This window comes from Melanotaenia boesemani, chromosome 20 (genome assembly GCF_017639745.1).
Source record: "Melanotaenia boesemani isolate fMelBoe1 chromosome 20, fMelBoe1.pri, whole genome shotgun sequence".
NCBI classification, from domain to species: Eukaryota; Metazoa; Chordata; class Actinopteri; order Atheriniformes; family Melanotaeniidae; genus Melanotaenia; species Melanotaenia boesemani.
The window spans coordinates 25048342-25072307 of NC_055701.1; the positions used below are offsets into that span (position 1 = coordinate 25048342).

General features: G+C 39.2%; 1 protein-coding gene across 1 annotated transcript in view; it reads right to left on the minus strand.

Annotated features, from left to right (window-relative positions):
* Positions 1 to 23966, minus strand: part of gfra4a (GDNF family receptor alpha 4a) — a 190056-nt gene that overhangs the window by 53576 nt on the left and 112514 nt on the right. The window contains exon 2 of the mRNA XM_041972787.1: positions 1131 to 1412. Coding sequence (XP_041828721.1) covers positions 1131 to 1412 — 282 coding nt within the window. The remainder of the gene's footprint in view (positions 1 to 1130; positions 1413 to 23966) is intronic.

The following is a 23966-nucleotide window of genomic DNA, read 5'->3' on the forward strand; positions in this document are numbered from 1 at the left end:
AGGGGACAATATAATGAAACTGTTATTCATAATAGGAAAATAGAATATGTTGAGCCATGGACCAACTGTTACAGTGCCCAGTCATGACTTTGGACTAGTAAAATCTAATTCATTCAGTTAGTGACATTTTGGTTGTCTTGCAAACAGTTTTTGCATGTCTGCTGTAGGAATCTCAGCAGCAATTAGAAATATTTCTCCTGGTATCTACAAACTGACATATATATTTTACCCCAAAACACCAGAAAATTGTGGACTAAAGTCCAGAGGAAGGTGTGCTGACAGAAAAATGTTCACCAGGGATGAAAAGGGTATTACATTAATTACAGTTCCACTCACAAGCCTGTTTACTAAGTCCACCTTGCTTGTACTGGGTTGGACCCCCTTTTTCCTTCAGAGCTGTCTTGGTGGGAGAGTCAACAAGGTGTTGGAAACATTCCTCAGAGGTTTTGCTCCACATTAACATGACAACATCACACAGTTGCTGCAGGTTTGTCAGCTGCACATCCGTGATGAGAATCTCCCGTTCTACCACATCCCAAAGCTGCTCTATTGGATTAAGATCTGGTGACGGTGGAGGCCGTTGGAGTCCAGTGAACTCTTTGTCAGGGTCTAGAAAGCAGGTGGAGATGATCTGATCTTTGTGACATGGTGCATTATCCTGCTGGAAGTAGCATCAGAAGATGCTCCACTGTGGTCATAAAGGGATGGACATGGTCAGCAAGCAGGATGGATCCATGTTTTTATGTCATTTCCACCAAATTCTGACCCTACCATCTGAATGTTACAGCAGAAATGGAGGGCTTTCACATTCAAATCTTTTTAATTTAAATGTAAAAGTTAGCCAAACTATGGGGAACTGGTGCAGGAAAAATGAATGAAATAAGCATCAATAGCATCAAATATTATTTGTGTGGGTGGAATAAAAGGAATAGGAGCTCTAGATTTGACCTATGTCTGACACAGTAATCATTCTTTTCATTTGAGCCTGGAAACTACAGTTTCGCTGTGTGGAGGCGGAAGTCTGATTTATTTGTAATGGCCAGCACACGCTCTGTTATCCCAGTAAAATACTGTACCTGCTCCCGCCCACCACCCAACCATCAGTTTCTGTGTGCTTATGCCAATCGTACCGTGCAGCACTGACTGGTGAAGACTCCAGTAGATACTCAGGCAGTTCTTCTCTCTCTTCATCCCTCGTTTGCATTGGCAGCCGTGCAGAGGGGTGGAGAGAAGCGCAGTCATGGCGTTCTCACACTGGTTTCGTGCCCCGGGCCCCAGTTTGACACTGCCATCTCCTGCCACACACTGCCTGAGGGTGCGCAGCCGTGGGCTGCAGGTGTCATCGCTGGAACAGGTGTCTCCGGCACGTAGACAGTCCCTCCCGCCTGCAGAGAGAACCATGTGTGGGATGCCTGCAAGACAGAGATCAGGTTGTGTTCAGTTTAAGGAGACTGATCCTGTGAATGATCTCCTCCTATTTTTTCTTTCTTTATTTAATCTTTTAACACAGACTATAAAACTACAGGTTGAGAGTCAGTGGTTTTCTTTTGATTTAGAAACATGTTTACTTTTTACCGTTTAGCTGATGGTTAATTGGAGGTTTGGCTGTGGATCTGCACTCGGAAAGTGGTTATTAATTTAGCTTAAGGTTTGAAGTCAAGATTTTAAACAAATCTTTTGCATAAAAAAAGAAGACAGGACTCACAATGGAAAACTTTTTTTTATTTTTATTTTTACAAAGAACAAAGTTACCCTGATAGTTTACATACTAAAGGAGCTGGTGAAAGTTGATAAACTTAAAACAGGTGTGTGTCGGTCAGCATGAACAGGAAGTAAGCTAGAACTTTATATGCTTTGCAAAATAGGAAGTCAGGCTAATTAGAGTGCAAAAATAAAATATTTATGTGAGGTGAAAAAAAGTTAGAAATTAGGTCATTGATTATTTTTTTGTTTTTATCTTATATCCGCAGTTTTTAGATTTTGACTGTTTTGTCAAACATTTTAAATGAATAAGCAGCAAACGTCCCTGATTAAGGTTCCTGAGCTGATTGTTTTAAGTAGTTTGCAAACACCCCCCCTAAAGCCTGAAATGTTTTGTTTGTCCGTGAAGGGGGGACGACAACTTCCTTTTTCTCCATCTTCCAACAAATTGTCTGACACCATCACATACAGGCTGTATTGCTAATAGGACTATTATTTGTTTGTTTTTTTTCCAGCTGTCAAAGAGCTTACTCATTCTTGTCAAAGTATTTTTCTTTTTCTATCTGACCATTAGCCATTGCAGCCATTCTGCAATTTCGAATAACACTCATACATATGGTTTAAAGCAATGGCTGAAATCAAGACGTTCTAACAGTGGATAGAATAAGTCACAGAAGGCTGTAATTATGGCAGATGCTTAAATACAAGAGCAGGGTCTAACACATCACACAGGACCCCAGGGGCAGACTGTGCAAAGAGGACTTGGAGCAAGTCCAGCTCATAGTAGTAGGATGCAAGATGTGGAGTAATACAGCATACACGTAGTGCAATAGCCAGCAGTGGAACGGCGTACAGGAGCATCAGTACCTAGTATGGGTTGGAAGTCCAAGAGTCAAAGTAGGAGATACCTCCAAAAAAAAAAACCACACAAGACAGATGCATTAATCCCAAGTGATGGGGGGGTTCATGAAACTGAAGACTTGGTACAATAAAGAAATGAGGGAAGTTGATGCTATTGTAGAGGTGATGCAGTCTAAAAGGAGCAATGTAACAGTTAAAAGCCCTGATTTTAGTGACGATCTAAAGACACTGATTTGGTTATTTGTCAGTCAACTGTCTTTAATTCTAAGATGCCTGTCCATAAAAGGGCATTATTGGAGGAACAGCTAAGATACAATCTAGATATTTTAGGCTCCCAGATGAGAGCAAGACCAGACCCCTCTTATTAAGAGGTGAAATCCATTTAATTTTGATCAGTGGTTCATATAATTTAGTCATATGAAACTGTATTTTAAACTGAATCTTTATTGATTTTCCTAAACCTCACCAAGCAGTTTAGCTTTCAAATCCTAACCAAGTAGCAATAGTATGATGCCTCACCCAAACCAGGAACCAGAAAAACAATTGGAACAAAGTCTCAAACTAGTGTGGTCACATTCAGATGCTGAAGTACATATCCATCCATTCATTTTCAATAGTCAAAATTCCTCATGCGCATTTTAAATATTTTTTGGGGTTTGATAAAACTATGGCTTTCAACGCTCTGGGTATTGGAATGGGCTTTATAAAGTTTAATGGTTTTGTTTGAGAAAGTGAGGTTATTAGTCTTATAAGTCCAGTCTATTAAAAGCACCACAAGCATTTATAGTGACACAAAGTGAAGGAATGAGATTTAAGTATGTGAGTAGAATTGGTTTGCCACCATTTGATGGATTCCCAGAAATCATGTCCAAAGCCATTTCTGTGTTTGACTAGTGGATGAGACTTGTCGTGCTGTGAGTTGGTTCTGTAATTAAATATGAATCACATTTGATTCCATCATGGCTTAATCAAGTGATAAGGGTTGAAGGGATCACTCCAATAAAGTGAGAGGGCTTGATACTTTCTTATCAATAGCCTCATAAAACTGTCAGGATTTTACATTCTAACTCGACTCAGCCTGTACGTTTCCTTGGAGAGGGCCTGAATCTAGATCAGGTAAATTGCAAAATGGCACAACATAACTGAATCCAGTCGACATCCTGAGTCGATGCCTGCCGTGCTGATGGATAAGATGGGTTAACTGCTCAGCAGGAGGCTTTCTCAACCTTTCCAAGGAGTCTCCTAATCTAGTAATGGACTGCCAATAAAAGTCTAGACAGACAGTGAGGCCAGGAGCCTGTTGTGAGGGCTTTGGATGTCATTGAATGCTACTATGAAAATGCATGTGACACTCATGTGCATGGCTGATTTTTACTGGGGTCTGGACATGCAATACTTGGCTCTAAAAAAACTTTACATTCAGCAACTTATTTATTCAACCTTAGAGGCTTTAAGTTTGCTTTATTTCAAGTAAAGAAAACAGATATTTTTTGTCTTTTCTAGTGCAAATCAGCTAAACAGGAGTTTTCTTGGTTTAGGAGAAAAAACCTTTTTAAAAAGCAGAAAATTTTTACCCATGTCAAGATACTTTACTAGCTCTAAATGCAGATTTGCATTTTGTATGATCTCATCCCTGTGGTAATTTTCTTCACTTGGTTATTTTCTCTTATGTAACTATGTTGAACTGCAGGTGGAAGCAGATATGTGGGTGTTCTGAAATTGAAGGTGGAGCAGATAGGCACCTTAAAGCCAGCTTTGGCTTCCCTCATTTCTTTAAGGGAAAAATACATGACCCCCCCCCCCTTTGAGAGGTGGCATTGCAAATCACATTAAATTGCAACTAATCCAGTGTGGAGAGAGGTTTGATATTTGTCTGAGAAATTAAGCGGCACTTGAGATCACAAGAGATAGCTGTTTGCCTAGAAACTGAGCTGCAGAGCACCAGCAGTTCAAAGACGCAGTCAAAACCAATTAGGAGAAATCACTTGCCTTGTCATTCAAATATGTTCCACCCAGCATGCCTTCCTGTTTATCCTACAGCAGCAAGTAATCTGGTTTTAGCTCTCTTATATCAGCTATTTTTTCCCCTTTTTTGTTTACCTTTTACATTATACTTTTCCATCCATGTTTTTCTTGACTCTCACTTGCCCAAAGAAACCTGAGATGGTTCAATGGGCATATTTTAAAATGATGCCCAAATTTTGGTTACGTAAATTTGGGCATCATTCTTGGAACAATGTGACATTGATCCATGAAAAACATCTCTGGTCATATCAGCAATCTAGTAATGGTTTAACAAGAACAAGAATATCTTAGAAGCACTGAAAAAAAACAAATCCTTTGTCCATCTGTTGAAGGTAAAAAAAACGGTACAAGAGATTCTGTCATCTCATTGGTTGGCTCCTCACATCACATCTCCACATGTCCACCCAAACCTCAGATTCTTAGGGCCCATTTATGCTCTATGTTAAATAGACAAAGACTTTTGACTGTCCTTAACACTCATTTCGTGTGTATCTCACTGTGTTTTCAGACAACTTGCGGTTATATACTGGAACACAGTAAACAGAGCAGTGCCACAGGAAACCACAGAGGCAATGTTGCACAGTATAGCACACATGTGACCAGCTAAAGGAACAAAGAAGACATGCTGCATGTATTTAGCTGCACAGGCCATCATCGTCTACTGCACTGCCTACTAACGCTTCTTTCTGAGAATCTGAAGCTCATCTACTGTTGTCATGTTTTCTGTCATCTAAGACTAATTTTGCAACTCAGAAGTCAACTCTGAACTCTGCACTGCACTCTAGTGACTTTGTTGCCAAAATGTGGGCAGTGACGTTTGACATTTTTATGTAACTTAGCATAAATGAGCCCTTAGGTTCACACAACAGGCAAAAGTGGATCAAATTAGACCGAGGCTGTTGTCATCAGTCTGAATGGTCACGTGGCATTTCATCCAAGTGAGACCGGCACTGCCATTCTGCATCGCAGGAGGCAGGACATGGCAAGATGAAATGCTACTTCCATAAACCGTGTGCTATGTATGACATCTTGTCTTCTGCACATGTGGGTCACTTCATGGCCATAATCTGTTCACACTAAAGTCAGACAGCATTGCATTTAAATAAAAAAAAATAAAAAAAACCTAGATTGCACCAAAACATTGCGATGGACCATTAAGACCTGCCGTCTAACGTCACTGGCGGTTTTGGGCTACATTCAGTCACTGCCACCTACTGGTAACGCCACAGAGCTTCCTTCAAAAATCTCTAAGCTTAAAAAACCCATAGAATATTATCCAAATGTTCAGGAAATAGGGTTTACAAATTCAGAAAATTTTAAACTGCCAAGCTAACAAAACCAATAAATTGCATAAAATCTCTTAGATTCAGTCAATGTTGACGCAGAAAGCTTGAACTTTCTTTTGTTTAAATTCACAATACTGAGTGAACTAACAAAGATTTGAGATCATAAGTGATGAGCTAAGTCTGTTTTCTGTTTGAGCTAATGCACTCTGCATGCTGTTTGTATTTTATGTTCATTGTTAACGAGAATAATATATAATAATAATATATTAATCTTCATCAGAAGCTGTACAGTTGAATGACTCGCTATAGAGAGTATCATGATTCCTATTAGGGATAACAGGCACTTGAATTGTTTGGTAAATCTTTGACAACACTGTCGAGGGACTGTGCTTTTATTGCTGTATATTGTAGTCTCGTATTAGCTAACTGCATCTCCCTGTATACTTTTTAACCAAGATGACTCATTGTGTCTGCTGGGGCTTCTCTTCTGTACTCTTGTTTTCACTGCTGCTAATAATGCTGCTTCTACTCCCCCACCACAGCTGCCAAAAAAAAGAAATTCCTCTCCGACACACACATTTATACCAATGTAAATGAACATTTTGTAAAAAAAATCTCATTCACACAGTAGTGAAAGCTTTAGATTTAGTTTGTGTGAAGACTTCTTTGGACAATAATTGGTTCTTCAAGTGTGCAGTGAGGGACCTTTGCTCTGTATCATTGATTCAGCAAAACATGATGAAATTTAGCGTAGAACCGAGACCACTCTAGCCATGATTCAGAATACTAATTTATTTTCTTTCCTTCCCTTAGTGACTAATCCATCCCAAAAAGGTCAATAATTTTCCCAAGCTGCTCCAGAATAACCAGGTAACTGCAACTTTGGAGATTTTTTTCATTGTCTTCTGACAAATGAAAGTACAGTGATGCGATAGGGTTAAAAAAAACAAACAAAAAAAAAATAAAATAAAATAAAATATATATATATATATAAATTGTCCCCTCACCCTCCGTGGGCGGTCTCTTATCCATCCAAGCTCGGGTCCTCTACCAGAGGCCTGGGAGCTTGAGGGTTCTGCGCAGTATCTTGGCTGTTCCTAGGACTGCACTCTTCTGGACCGAGATGTCTGAGGTTTGTCCTGGGATCTGCTGTAGCCACTCTTCCAGTTTGGGGTTGCTGCCCTGAGTGCTCCGATGACCACGAGCACCACTGTTGCCTTCACTTTCCAGGCCTTCTCAAGTTCTTCTTTCAGGCCCTGGTATTTCTCCAGTTTCTCATGTTCCTTTTTCCTGATGTTGCAATCGCTTGATATTGCGATGTCAACCACAACGGCTTTCCTCTGCTGTTTGTCCATCACCACAATGTCTGGCTGGTTTGCCATTACCATTTTGTAGGTCTGGATCTGGAAGTCCCACAAGACTTTAGCGCGGTTATTCTCTACCACCTTTAGAGGTGTTTCCCACCTTGACCTTGGGGCTTCCAATCTGTACTCCGCATAGATGTTCCTGTACACTATACCAGCCACTTGGTTATGACGCTCCTTGTAAGCAGCTTGTGTTTTGCTCCTCTGGTATTTTTACCAATGCCCTTCTGTGCTGTGCTCAGGTATTGATCCATGTGCCCTCTTATCTTAGCCTCTATGATGCCTGACATGAGCTTCCATGTGGTGGGGAGACCAGTTATTGGCCGATAGTTGGATGGAACTGTTCCCTTCAGGGGATCCTTCTGGATCAGGATTGAGTTAGCCATTCAGGGTGGGTCCCATCCTTTAGCAGCTGGGTCATTTGTGCTGCCAGGCGCTCATGGAGTGCAGTTAGCTTCTTCAGCCAGTAGGTGTGAACCATGTCAGGCCCTGGTGCCGTCATACCTGAGACTCTTTGTTGAATGTCTGCCACTGTGATGGTTACTGGTTCTTGTTCAGGGAGGTTGCTGTGGTCTGCTCTTAGATCCATTAGCCACTGTGCACCGCTGTTGTGTGATGCCTCCTTCTCCCATATGCTTTTCCAGTATTGTTCAGTCTCCAGCCTTGGCGGGTCTGCCCTGTTATTACCCTGCCACTGAGGGTACACTTTAGCTGGTTGAGTTGAGAACAGCGAGTTTATTCGCGTTGCTTCAGTTTGTCTCGTGTACCTCTTTAGGCGGGTGGCCAAGGCTTGGAGTCGTTGTTTGGCAGTTTCTAGTGCTTCAGGTATGGGCATCTGGCTGTACCTCCTGGGTACCTGTTTTTTCATTGCACCTTTCTGGAGCTCTGATAGTTGGCTCACTTCTCTCCTTTGGTTTCAGTGATGGTCATTGTAGGAATTGTTCTCAAGGCTGCATTCACATCTTCCAGGAGACTTTCTGATGGTACTCCACTCAGCCTCTGTAACTGGCATTGGGGGTTTCCTGATGTTCATTTTTGCCATGATCTTATCTCATATATATATATATATATATATATATATATATATATATATATATATATATGCACACTCTTTTCAGATCTTAGAAATGGATAAATACAACCTTTGACAAACAGCATGACATATTACACCATTTTCCTATTAAAGCAAACACATTTATGCTTTTTTTTTTAAGCTAATGGATTATACTCTAAGCTCTAGTGGTTTGAATAATGTGAAATTAAATTAATATTACACAGAGGCTCAAATTTGATGAAAGATAAGAGCTTAAGACTTTAATCATTGGGTCTAAAAAGTTAAAAAGAAATATGACAATGAAAACATTTTTAATGCAAATCTTAATGAAGAGGTACTGGGAGAGTAATGCTCTTCTGGAGCATCCGGCAGAACTTAGTCATTTTATGTTGAAAGCTACCAAATGACTGAATACATATTAGAAAAGCATTCCACTGGTCTGAGCATTTCCACTTTTGGTCAGTTTTGCATGAAGAGAAAAATTCTAGTTAATCCATAAAAAAATCAGGAATGTGCAGGTCTGAGGCAACGGGACCAACTCAGTCTGTTGAGGGATTGTGTAAGGCTGTTAAATATTTTTCTCCTGGCATATGCTCATCAAGTAGCAGATTGAAATACTTTATGAACAGAGTGAGATTTTAGCTAAAGCAAGATTTTTGAATCTCTTTTTCTCTCCTGAGATGCATAACTAAAACAAACCACAAACAATTTTGTTAGTGAGAGTGAAGGTAAATAGATGGTTAAAAAGAACTGAAGGTCAAGATCAAATGTGAACTTTCACATTTGATCTTGGATTTAGACATTGTTTGGTTAGCTGCAAAAGAAAAGCCTTTTTCTACTGAGTGCAACATCCATCCATCCATCCATCCAAATAATAAAACCACAAATATATTGGTCCCATTTGATGGGTTTCACACCATGGCATACAAATAAGTAGCTACAAAATAGTAAATGATGGAGAAACTATTATTCGGAGAGGCCATTTTGTTTTGAACTGTGAAGACAACAAATTTAAAAACCTTTTTTCCAAAGAGATCAATCCAAACTACTTCTTAATTCTACTGCTATAAAATGCTGTCGAAGGGATGAAAAAGCAGCTACGTGAGTTGCAGTTTACAATAAAGTTTTGATGTTACATTGATATTTCATTGTGATGTTTTGTGTGATTATAACTGGACTATTATTCGTGGAAATAGATGTGAAAAAGCAAAGATAGAATTAACTTTTCTTTTTGATCTTAACGAGTGACAGGTCTTTCCCCTGAAAACTGAGCCAGTAAGTTTAAAACAACTGAAGAGGGAAATTTATTTCATAATTAAATGAGGATATTGATAGTATTCTGAAATCTGCCTCAAGTAGTTGTCTGAAACAAACTTCGAACCTTTTGTTAAAGACTAAAGAAAATACATTTTCATGTCAATATTATTGATGCTTTGAGGAGTTTGAAGGTGAGATAGTTATCTTTCAACTATGCTGGTGGTTTCTTCAGTTTCTGTGGCAAACTGAGGTAGCTGGCTGCTGGCTCTAGACAGTTTAATCAATTTAACTTTCACCAAGAATGCAGTTCAACGTGTTTCTTCCACAGTCTAGGCACCTTTTTAAAGGTGACTTAAATTGGAAATTAGCTAATACCCACAGTCCAAACTAAATATGCTTCCATTGCTGGTTTGTGATTCACATTCATTAATTGGCAAAAAGGTTTATAAGCTAGCTTGAGGTGGTTTTTGCTTGTTTTGACGATAACTTGTTGGGGGGGTTATTTACAAATAAGATAAGATAAAAATTGATTGTCCACTTGCATGAAAAACTGCATTGCAGAACCAAATCGAACATTACTGCAGTCAAACAAGAGTCTATAAATGTCCATAAAAAATGCAAAAACATAAAATCATAAAATAAAAAACCTTTAAAAATGGGTACCCATCAATTAGAGCTTACAGAGAAAACCAGCTTAACACTACAGATTGTGCAGCTTGATGGAGTGTAGATGAATAAATGTTTGTTTATTCTTCCTGCAGAAAGGCACCATAATAAAAATTAGGATAGTTAGCAGCTGTTTGTCATCTTCCCAGATATGATATCCCAGATATTCCTACAGATGATGCTACTTCTTGAAAAGAGAGCTCTTTCCATTTGTATTGATGATGACCATCCTCATTTGTTTTCAGCTGGGACAGCTACTACTTTTACTGAATTAAAGCTACACTGCTATGCTCTGGTTTATTGGTTTTATACCAGTCAATTGAAAGGTCTCTGTTTATTGTTTGTTCTTTTTTTTGGAGAGAGTACTACATATGTGCTTTGCTTGGGAATGGTATCCACTGATTAACTATCCTGCTAGGAGCCTGTCCTACCACTGGCAGTCTGTTATGAAAACTGTCAACATAAAATTTTCATTATTGATGACCCAAATGGAGTTGTTAGAGGTGTGCAAGATCGTCTCAGTGCAGCTGGAATTGTGTTTAATGAATAACAGGCCCCATCGTCATCTCAAGTAATGGATGCACCTGAAAAGCTGGGTTATGTGCACCATTACCTAAATCTTATGTTATTCAGCCCAGTCCAATCGCATCATCAGGTTGTTCCCCTGTGACATGGCAGTGTACACACATTGCACACCATTGCTTTGGTAATGCATAAGGACGAGGGGGAGGGATCAAGGATGGCATTAGAGTGCTGTACAGACCATGGGCTCGAGACCCATTTAACACAATTCTCGTAGGAATTCTTTTCACTTTTTCTACTTTACTGTCAGAGTAATTAGTTCATACCACATGGTTAGGGTTAGAATTGATATGTAGAGCTAGATTTAGATGTTACTAAATACATTGTTAGGGTTACAAAAAGACATGGTAATGGCATTCGTCTGTGTTCATTATGTGTATTTTAGAGAGCTTGCAGATGCATATCCAAATGCACTACACTGCCCTTTAGTGGATGCAATGCACTACAACCTTGCCAACATAAAACATGCATGGGGAGTTTCCTCAACATGCCGTTGGGAATGGGCTTTAAGTCAGCCATTCCAACACATTTATATGTGTTGCCTTAGCACGATACTTGGGTCATTTGTCCTGTTGGAAAGTGAACCTCCATCTTAGACTCAAATCACTTAGAGAGGTACAGGTTTTGTACAAGAATATCTCTCTTTCATTCTTTCCCTCCACTTGTACCAGTTTTGCAGCTGAAAAACATCCCCACATCATGGTGCTGCCACCACCATGTTTCACTGTGGGGATGGTTTCTTGCAGTGATAAGATGTGTTGGGTGTGTGGCAGACATGGCATTTTTCTTGTTGGCCAAAAACATCAGTTTTAGTCTTATCTGAACAGAGCACCCCTCTCCATACATTTTGGGAGTCTCCACACATGCCTTCTTATTTTAAGCTGACAGTAATGGCTTTCTTCTGGCCACTCTTGCATAAAGCCCTGCTCTATGGAGTGGAACTCTGCAGCTCCTCCAGGGTTTCCTTTGGTCTCTGTGCTGCCTCTCTGAGAAATACCGTCCTTGCCCAGTCTAAGTTTGGGTGGGCAGCCTTCTCTTGGCAGGTTTGACGAACAGTTTTGACGGGGCGGCATGGCTTGTTGGGTAGAGTGGTCGTCCTTTAACTGGAGGGCTGCCAGTACGATCCCAGCCCGGAGAGCTCATGTGGAGGTGTCCCTGATGTGTCGTGGTTAGCGCCTTGCATGGCAGCGTCCACCATCAGTGTGTGAATGTGATGTACATGTAAAGCTTTGGATAAAAGTGCTATATAAGTACAGACCGTTTACCATTTGATGTGGTGCCATGTTCTTTCCATTTGAATATGATGGATTTGATGGTGCTCCTGGGAGTCATCAAATATTTGCATATCTTTTTAAAACCCAATCCTGACTTGTACTTCTCAACAACTGTGACTTGATTGGTGAGTTCCTTGGTCTTTATGGAGATGTTTGGTTAATGGTGCCTCTTGTTTAGCTGTTGCAGCATCTGGGGCCTTTCAGAAAAGTTGTGTGTGTATATACAGACAGATCATGCGACACCTAGCTCACAGGTGGACTTCATTTCACTGACTGTGACTACTGAAGGTATTCTGTTGCACCAGAGCTTTTTAGGGGCTTCATAACAAAGGAGGTGAATACATATGCACATGCCAGTTTTCATTTAATATTGTTTTATTATTTTTATGTATTTAACATTTTATTTCTGAACTTACACTATTCTGTGCAGTAAAAAAAAAAAAAAAAAATGAAATTATTAAGTTTTAATGTAACAAAATAGGTAAAAAAGCCAAGGGGTGTGAATTCTTTTGCAAGGCTCTACCTTGGTTGGAATCAGTCACTGACTTCCTGTTGCCTAACTATCAGCTCCGAACAATCTGCCCATTCCTCTCTGACAACAAGACATTTTGATCCAGACAACTGCTTAAATAATCAGACCAGCAACCATGCCATGTTAAAGTCACTTAAATCCTCTTTTGTCCTCGTTCTGATGCTCAGTTTGAACTTCAGCAAGTCATCTTCGCCATGTCTACATGACTTAATGTAATGAGCTGCTGCCATGTGATTTGTTCTTTAGTTAATAATAATAATAATACATTTTATTTATAAAGGCGCCTTTCTCACACTCAAGGTCACCGTACAATAAAAACACAACAATGAATAAATCCAAATAAAATACAAGAAAAACATAAAACAGTGATTGCAACAATGTACATATTATAGTGAGTAAGCCAGTTTAAACAGATGTGTTTTCAATTTGGATTTGAACAGATGAATAGAATCAGAGTTGCGGAGGTCAGGGGGGAGTGAGTTCCACAGATGAGGAGCAGAGCAGCTGAAAGCTCTACTCCCCATGGTGACAAGGCGAGCGGGGGTGAAGATGAGGTGAATTGCAGAGGAGGATCTGAGGGAACGGACCGGTTTGGCAACACGGAGGAGATCAGAAAAATATGGAGGGGCGAGGTTGTGTATGGCCTTAAAGGTTAACAGCAAAATTTTATAGTGAATGCGATGGGTGATGGGGAGCCAGTGGAGCTGCTGTAAGATGGGGGTGATATGATGGATGGATGGGGTTCTAGTGATGATTCTGGCTGCTGCATTCTGTACCAGCTGAAGTTTATGAATTGATTTCTGGGGAAGACCAAACAGAAGGGAGTTGCAGTAATCCAAGCGTGATGTGACCAGGCTGTGTACAAGTATGGCGGTGGTGTGAGGGGTGAGAGAGGGGCGTAGGCGGTTGATATTGCGGAGATGGAAGTATGCGGGCCGTGTTATGTTATTAATGTGTGATGTGAAAGAAAGAGTGCTGTCGAGGATGACACCCAGACTCTTTACCTGAGGGGAGGGAGAGATGGAAGAGTCATCAATGGGAATGAAAATGAAATGAAATGAAAAATACTTTATTAATCCCTTTGCAGGGAAATTCATGTTTTCAGTACAACCCATGCAGAAACTATCAGATTTAGAGAGGGTGGATTTGGTGCCAACTAATAACATTTCGGTTTTACTACTGTTTAATTTGAGAAAGTTTGAAGTGAACCAGGACTTAATGTCATGAAGACAATCTGTGAGTGAGGTAGGTGGGAGAGTGGAGTTTGGCTTTGTGGAGAGATAGAGCTGGGTGTCATCCGCATAACAATGGAAATGTATGTGGTGTTTTCTGAAGATATGACCAAGGGGGAGGAGATAAATGATGAACAACAGGGGCCCCAGGACTGAGCCCTGGGGCACACCTGTGGTGACTGGGAGTGACTGGGAATGGGATGATTTATGTTAACAAGCGATTGAACATGTGTACCTAATAAAGTGGACAGTGTGTGCACTTTTACTACAGTGAAGCTCTGATGAATGCCAAAAACCATGATTCACATAATTCTTACAGAAATGACGCCATTCAGTAACCTTAATACCATGTATAAACACTTCTCTACCTACAGTATGTGTGCTGCAGCATGTAAGAAAAGCAGATAAGTCACACCACCCCAAATAGAAAGTCATGACAAAATTCATATAGTCTTATAAAATATCCTAAGCTAGCTGATTAAAGTAGTTCCCAGTGAAGACAAGCCATATTTCCTGCAGTTGTTTTGTTTTTTTTCTTAACTAACTTAAAAAGAGGTAAGTGGCACGACTACGATGAATAAAAAAAAAATCTATTTTTCCACTCACTATTTGTGAGTGTTGTGTAGATTTCCCCCTCTCAGGAATAAATGTGTTCCACCTGCAGAAATACATTTATGCATGTGTTTGTGTACCTATATGCTCACACACACACGAATGCAGTAAACAGACACTAGAACGATGCTGACAGACACATTTACAGTTAAAGCATGTAATTCTCAGCCAACACCGGCGAACACAGGCAGGTGGAAACTCGTATGCTGCTGAAGGGAAGAGGAGAGGGTGTTTTGGCATGTGTATTAAGAAATTTAGAGGAAGTTGGAAGTTAAATTTGCTTTTTTCTGTGTGCCAGTCAGACTTTGCTGCACCTTTCCTCTTGAGAACAGTGAGGAAATAGCAATGCAGAAGAATAAAAATATCAAAAGCATAAAGCAGAAAACCGTCTGCCAACAACAGTGTACCCCCTAAATATGTATAAAATCCAAGTGGGACCAGATACCACAGGAGAGCACAGTAAGAAAAGCGGGGAAGAAAAACATGGGGAAATATATCTTGCTAATGGATTTCCATCCATGTGTTTTTTTTTGTTTTTGTTTTTTTATCCACTGATGGTGACCCGGGATTATTGTGCAAATAATTTTTTTTCTGTTTGTCTGAACTGTGATTAGGAGATGTCCTAAACCTTCTTTGAAAGTCTGTTTTTCCTGAGGTCAGAATGGAGAGGATGGAGAGGGATAGTTTCTTTGTCTTGTTTTTGTACTCATTGCAGAATAAGAAGTCTAAAATCAATGTATTAGATATTTTCAAAGAGGCTGAAGACTGGAAACTAATTTTGTGATTTAAAAAAATTGCATACAGTTTCTTTCTTTTTTTTATGTCTATTTGTTCTTGACCTTTTCTTTGGTTAGACACTGTAACTGGAATGTTCCTTTGGAAAATTATAAGAATGCTTTTAAAACCACTGGTTGAGATAACTGGTTTACTTTGACAAATTTTTCATGAGATTCATCATAATCCCTGATGAATATGTGATGAATATGCTCTATGAGAACAGTAGAACAGGCAGTTAAAGGGTTTAAAAATAATTAGTGTCATCACTCCATTTACTTTCTGTGAAAAGTAACTCATTAAGGAACTTTTGAATTACCAAATATAAACAATTCCTTGAGCAATTTAGCTTTGAAGTCAAACAACATTTACCTGGCTGCTCTACTTCATTACATATAGTTTTATAGTGTATAATCTTTATCTTTGTGGGCCTATTACAAGAACAGATACATTATCCCTGTTAAAGCTGTATTAATGATTACATATACAAATAAAACCAAGAGTGCATTTAGATTAACACATTATATAGATTTTATTATTAATTCTACAGAAACTTAGTGAGTGAAGTTGATGACAGTTAGCACATTTTTTTTATTTTTTTTGGTTATGGCTGTAGAAGGAACCTAGACAAGATTCCCTTTTTACTTTGAGCCACACAGAGTCCATTTCATTTCTCAATATTGTCTCAATCACATTTCAAACTTTATTTTACTCCCATGCAAAACAAAACCAGCAGAAGCTGTATCTTTGTTGAAACGAAAAAACTGATCGGGTAATGGTTAAGCTGTCATAGTCAAGGTTTGATCATGGACACCTCAAATTTAGGGTTGCCAGGTTTGATGCAAACATGTTAGTCTCGTTTAGTGGGCTTCTCACCTCGGCATGCTAATGACTAGCGACCACAGTCAATAGTAGTTCACAGAACTGCTTTATGGGTCTTCTTTAGTTGCAGCTTCAGAGTCGAAGCTTTCCCACCATATTTCAGTGATTAGCTGTACAATGATTAGTAGTCATTCAATCATTTTATTGAACACATTCTTAAGCATAAATGCAACAGAAACAGACACTTTTTGGTTAAAAAAATTAGGTCAACAATTCTTAAGATAGCGGGATGGAAAGAGTAAAACCAGTATATGTCATGGAGGAAGTGGTTAATCATGATTTTGACCTTTCTCCCTTCTGACTGTTACATCAGCAGTCCTGGCTGTTGTATGAATACAACCAGAGAAAAAGCCCTTGAAAGCATGCTCTCCTTCAGGCCCCCCGGTCATCACAGTCCTCAGAGAGCACTTAGGTCTGTGTTGTCCAAATGAGTGGTCACCTTCTCATTTTCCACCTCCAGCCCATTAGTTACCAACACTGCAGTGTAGATGACTTCATCAAGGATGAAATCAGAGTGCTATCAGACAGGGTTAGTAGGAGCACTGATTTTTCTTTTTTTATAACTTGATCAGTTAATGAGTTGTGAGTTTAACATTTTCCACTGAATATAACAGAATTTGTTGTGGTTACATTAGTTTAAGAGTTAACTGCAGCATGCCTGCCTTCACTTTGTGTAAATGGGTAAGACTCTTAAGTTAATGTTGTATTTGAGGCGATTTGGGAATGGTTGTGCCCTGGGTTAACTCGCTCTAGCAGCATTTCTGGCATGGCCTGCAGGGAAGAAACCCAGATATCACTGCAGTGACCTCTGAGCAGACCCAAGAGCATTGTGGGATTTCACAAGGAAAGCTGGAGAATTAAATTTGAAATATATTTTATTTAGACTAATATAAACAGTATTTGAGTAAATGTCAGCTTGCTATCGACTTCAGTCTCAACTGGATTTTCTGTATTTTACATTTTAGCTGGCTTTCTTATCCACAGCCACAGTGTGATTAAGGATTTTAAAGGTCAGAATGACAGCACTCAGTCACAAATAGCCTTGTTTCCCCAGATTGCTATCTAGCTGAGAAAATTGGCAACAATTACATCAGAACCATCTCTAAACTCTTTCAACAAGTACATAGATTTCCTGGCACCAAGAAAAAGTATCCAATTCAAGAAAACATCTTTTTCCAAGTCTCTTTTCCCAAAAGAGCATTTTACTTACAAGATGATGACATTTTAAGTGTGTTTTTCCTCAAGTGTTGTGGTCTAAAACAGTGACGAAGCCAATTTTCCTCCTGGTCTATTTCAGCACTAAAGATCAGAATAAAAAAGGTCTGTACTTTTGTGTCAGAGGAGCCCATTAGTGTAGCTTAAGACAGGAAAAATTTAAGGAGAGTAAAAAATAGTAGTACATCATGTTGACAACCAGTTCTGTGTTCAGGATTGTCACTTGCTTGTTGGCAGGGTACAACAGGGTGCAGCTGGTACGGCTGGGCTGCCAGCTACGCCCTCTAATGGGCTCTGTGACCACGCTTTAGACAACTTTTTTCATGGGTGGGTAACCCTCTTATATGAATCAGTTTCAACTGATTTCTTTGAGCATGAGTGAAAAAAAAAGACCTTTTTTTCTTGTCATTTCATTTCATGCTATTTTTAAGAAGTAGAACTGCACAAAGCAAGACTGGATTATGGGGTATATATATTAGGTTGATGCCAGTATCCCCCAGTAATTACTTGTTGGTATGGGCAAAAAAGAAAGAAACCTCCTAACAAACAGTGTATTACGTGAAACAAGATGGTCTGAAAACATCTTGCTTTGTTTTTTTTTTTTTTTTTACACACAGTGAGCGAACAGCTGGGATGAATCATTGCATCATTGCAGGGACATGACTGTCTGATAGGTTCGTATTGTAATGATATTTCAGACACCATTTGTAAATATCAGAGTCACAGTTTAAGGCTATAAATATCCTGACCCAATAAATCTTGAGAAGCACTTGATAGTCTGCGTTGGTTGGTGTTTTCTTCTAATATATTACACTGTGCCACCAACTGTCAGTGAAAAATAACTCATTGGAATATTATTTCTCTCAATTCATGACAATCCACAACTATCTGTCCATGGTGCTGAATTTGAACCCAAGATAAATTCTTCTGTTACAAGCAACTTTACTGGATTTTGACAAAATTGCCAGATGTCCCACCCTTTGTGTTTAATGTATATAGTTTTAAAAAGGGGGTTATGTGGATTACCATTGCAACCAAAACATACCAATACCCCCTGGAACTGCCAGGTGGGTCATTTTGACCTTCTGCCAATGCAGCGTAAATAATAACGATGATGATAATAATAATGATTATCATCATCATCATCACCTAAGTGAGAGAGAATTTTCTACAATTAAATGAAGACCAAGCTGAGATTATTCTGTGTGGTACCGACCAAATTCGTAAGCTTGGAGTGTTGATGGACTCAGACCTGACTTTCAGCAGCCACATCAAAATGTCACTAAGATATTTTTTACCCGCTCAGAAACATTAATAGATTTGAAAGTTTAGCCTCCCAGAAAGTAAAATCTCCTCCATGCATTCATCTCTAGTTGACTGGATTACTGTAATGGTCTTTTACAGGACCTCCTAAAAAGAGCATTAAACATCTGCAGCTCATCCAGATGCTGCTGCTAGAGTTTTAACCAGGACTAAGAGATCTGAACACATGATCCAGCCAGTCAGTCACAGAATAGATTTTAAAACCCTTCTGATCGTTTACAAATCCCAGGACAGTTAAGGCCCAGAATACATCTGTGATATGTTCAGAGAATATAAACCTAGCAGAGCTCTTAGATCCAAAGACTCTGGTCAGCTAGTCCAGACCAGAGTCCAGACTAAACATGGAGAAGCAGCATTTAGCTGTTATGCTGCAAACAAGTGGAACAAACTGCCAGTGGAGATGTTTAGTTTATCCAGAGCAGCTGTTTAAAGGTTGCTGCTTGCAGAATTTTCAGGACACGTCTGTTGAAAGTTCCAATATGGACCATCTTTAGAGGAGGATGGGGGGGCTCTGAATAAGCTGTATTTCAGACGTGTCGCACTATGGTGCTAACTCGGTTCTCATAGACAGTAGATAAAAATGATCTTGGTCTTGTCCAGAGAACCATCTTGCAGAGCTTGAAAGCTAAACTGTCTGTGTAAAACAACCCAATTCTGGGTCCATTTCTGCTTCAGAACCACGTTTTTTGTGCATTATAAGGAAATCGTGCAAAGATTGCTTAATTATTGGTTTATCAGACAAAACTACATTCAAACTGTATTTAATTTCCATTTGGTGGACACTTTCATAAATACCCAAGCTTCTATTCAACACTAGGAAATCAACTCATTTCAAAGTTATTTGAAAGGTGTTTGTGTATTAAAATCAATTTAAACCAAGTAAGAAATTTATATAACCGCTGCACATCTGAGAGAGAGTGTCCGGCCTCTGCTTCATGTGCCCACCGGGTTAGATGAGGCGATGGCATGAGGACACGCTGATTGCAAGCCTGAGTGCTGAATGCATCGCCAACCTCCAATTATAACTTTCACAAAGAGCTCTTCAAACATATGTCGACTCTGAGGGTAAAGGTTGGCAAACATTTGAAATTCTGGGAGTGAGAAACTAACCTTGAAACTTGCAAATGGAGCCATTTGTTTTGTGAGATGGTCGGCGTGTCATTACTGATTTATGGATCAGTTTTGTTTCCATCACTGGCCAATTATTTATTCTTCATAATTACTGATTGTGGATGCAAGATAATTAATGTTCATGTTGCAGGAGGAAAAAACAAGGCGTTGATGTTTGTATTTGGCACAGCCCTTTGGTCACACGCTCTTTGGGAGATGACCCATGATGAGTTAGGAGGTGACTTGGTGTTTCATTATATAAGGCAGCAGATTAAAAGACGCACCAATGATTTTTGCAGTCCCCTTATCAAAGTTACAGAAGCATTATGCTCCATATGAGATCAGCATGAAATGATAATGTGTATTGACAGATTCACTCCGGTCTCTTTCTGACTCGCTCCAACTACCTCATGCTCTGTCGCACTTTGAGAGCAATACCATTCTGCATGAGCAAATCATCACTTTGAATTTCGAGACAGCAGCGGAATAAGTTCAGGCTTCAGATGGATGTGATGCCTCTGTGCGAGGCTGACTTGGGAATTGAATTTTGGCCATCATCTGCTACATTTTTTTTAATCTTTTCTACTGCTGGTGCTGTTTATGTCCATATTCTCATGCTAATATGACCAAGTAAGTAGAGGGCATCACAGCATTAATGTCATCTTGGACAGTTCAAGGGAAAGTTTTGGACTTTAGGTCTGAAGTCATGAATTAGGAGCCAGAGGCATCTTTTTTTTAATGAGGAAGAGGGACAAGCTGACCTGATCAAGGTCTGGACCCAGCCAGAACTCTTATCTTGCTAAAAACGTCGACATGCTCTAATACTACACGAGTAGTACTGCAGAGACCCATTAAGTGTGATGCAAATGGCCAGCCAGGCTCTCTGTGTCAGGAGACGTTTGAAGCTTGGTCTGTCTGCAGCTTCAGGTTAGCTCAGAGCCTCTGTCTGCACCAGTTTCACCTCCAATCATTCATGTTTATTTTGGTAAAGGCTTTTCCTTTGCCAAAAAATTTATCAAAGGTTTTAATAAGATGTAGGAGAAATTATACCTTCTCTCATCTTTTTACACACATAATGTTTCAGTTTATTACAGCTTAATATAGAGCCATTTATTAATTACCTAATGAAGTATGTACGATTTTTAATCTTTCATATTTATTTGAATAAAAAAATGCAGCACAGTAAAATTTCTAGTTATAGTTACGATTATTTTGCATAACAAAGGAATGTAGCATTTAATGGATGCATTGATGCAAAAATCCAATAACATTGATCCACAACAAAAATATCAAACATGGATACCGTCATAATTTGTAAGACATATTTAACCCTTAACCAAAGTTATATATAATAAAAAACACTTTTATTATATATAATAAAAGACACATCCAAAGTAAATGAAGACTTGTTACACAACAATAAAGTTCATATGCATGTTCTTTGTTTCTAGGAACATCTGGGACCTCAGAATTCCCAGTGTCAGAAATTCTGTGTCTGTTAATAAGCCTGTGTAAGTTGCAATATAAGAAAGAAGTGTAAAATTTATATTAACATTCTCCCCCCCCCCCTTTATTTGTCAGAGGCTAACACCATGCTAACAATGATTCCAAGAACCCAGAAGTCATAGCAAACAAATCCTCTCTGAACATTGTTTGCACTAATGTGCATTTTCAGTCGTGTGAACATTATGGTCTGAAATTTTTAACCACAGTTGAAAATAAACACTGTCCTGTTTCAGTATTATTTATTTTAATTTTTTTTTAGGTTGTTCATTTGACAGTAGTTTGACAGGGAAAGGGCTCAGGACAGACATGCAGCTGCACTGAGCAGCTGTAGCCTCCGTACATGACGCGGCCAATCAGCCATTTCAGCCACACAGTGCCCCTATCGTTATTTTACAGTAGGTGAACATGTCTGTAATTTTTCCAGTCTTTCTAAGGTTCAATTGGGCTTAAAAGGGTTAATGAAGAACATGTAGAATTGTTTCCATTTGCTTAATTCTGACAACCAAAATGTCTGAGTTTGAGGAAAATGCAGGTTTCTGAAGGTGAGGTGTGTAATTAGATACAATTTACAATTGATTTAAAGCAGCACTTTAAGTAACAGTAACATAACTTAAGACTTTGTACTTCTGGCCTGTTTTGATGGTATAATGACATTTATTTATTATAAATGTCATATTTATATTATGTACATTTCTAGAACCGTTGCTGCCCTGAACTGTCCTGAGGCTGAAAAATTGCACTTCAGAATTTTATGTTCCAGCCTAGGGCATTCCTGCCTTTTACTTCCTGCCTTTTACTTCACAGCACTGCAACACATGCCTGCAACTGGACATCAAACTATGGATCTGCATGATTAATTGATTTGTTGATTAGTCAAAATGGTGCACATAGTGAATAATAATTTTTAAGAGATAACTAATATTTGTTTGGGGCAGGAGGAGAGCTATGTTTCACTACACAGAGATGAAGAACTTGTTTTACAGCACTTTCTGTTGCTTTGTGGAAGCAACAGTCTGTAGCAGATGCTGGCAACGGTAACAAAATAAAGGGAAGCATGGCAGTATTTCACTCAACGAGACGACAAAGTCAAATGCACATTATGAGAGGTGAAGCTAGCTTACTACTCCTCGACCAGCACAAGAAAATGTTGTACTTCAGGAGCGATGACTGGTATTTGTTGTACTTGAACATTCATGTTTAGGTCCTTGACTTAAACAGCCCAGGTAATCCAAGCCTTTTCCTGTCTACTCAATGTACAAGAATGACCACTAGAACCCCCCCCCCCCCCCCCCCCCCCCCCCACCATTTAGGTTGTTCATTTGAAAGTAGTTTGACAGGGAAAGGGCTCAGGCGGAGCAGGGACAGGACTTTTACTTGCTGGTGGGAGCTCAGAGAAGTGACAGAACCCAAGACGGATGCTGAATTAGCCATCATTAGGGGAAACCAAAGCATAAAAATTTATTTATTTATTTAGTCATGTTGCTTTAAGTACAACAATTAGTCATTTATTCTTTCAGTTTTTTATGTAGAAATTTCAAAACTCAATATACAGAATGTGGCAGAATTTTCCTTCATTTAAATGTCCGAACTAGGGAATAAAATTACGATTTGACATTTTAGTTTGTTTATGTTTTGGTATGAGTGGAAGTAATTGTGTTAAATCAGCATGAGATATTGTCTGTTATTGATCCTGAATTGAATCAAAAACATATGAAGGAATGTGTGATAACAGCAAATACTGAAGTGATATATCTTTGATCTTTGTTGAGATTTACACCCCGGATAAGTGTCTCCAAATCTGTTTCTATCACAAACAATATTCTCTAAAGCAGCTGTCTGCTGCTACAAACAGCGAAGCTGTCAACTGCAGGCAGTGCTAACCATATTCAGTAAAGCAACATTGGCGAGGCTGTTGGCAAGAAAAGAGAAAGAAAAGGAAACTCTCCTCTGGATACAATAATGATGAAACTCTGTCAGGCGAGGTGAACTGAGTGGTATGCTCTAACTATTCACTAGCAGGAGAGAAGCCGGTCCACACCGGCTCGACAAGTAATGCATGAGAGGAATTGGAAGTGAGCTCTCTTTTGGCGTGAATGTAAGTGTGTGGGTGGTGCTGAGCAGCTGCTGCCGCTGAACCCCGGCGGAGCATGCAGAGTGGTCTCTCTTTACTAGCATGCATCAAGAAACTCTTAGAGGAAAACAGAGGAAAGCAAATTTGTGATTAAGTTTGATTAAATAGCTCCTGGGAAACACCTGATTTCCTTATTAAATTAGACTATATGTAAGATTCTGTATATGCTACTGCACTTTAAAATGTTCATACCCTGATTATTTCTTAGGACTGTTCAACTCCTGTCTTCTAAATGCATGTCTGAATTCGACATAATACAAATCAACTTGTGATTTTAACTCAATTTTTTTATTTCTAGATATTTAGCCTGAAGAAAGTAAAACAACCCTCGATACGAGGCTTTGCTTTAGGCTTTCATTTTTAATATAAAAAAAAGAGTGGAAAATAGATTTTAAAGAAATTAATCATCTGGGAGGGAAAGAGACTGTAAACATATGCAAAATGAACATTGCATAGTTTACAAATGTTTGCTTTTCATTTATTTTCAGGGAAATGTAGCACGTAATCACCACATTCCCTTTTCATATCTTGTATTAAGGATGTTTTTTCTTAAATGTGCTCCCTGTTATAGGACTAAAG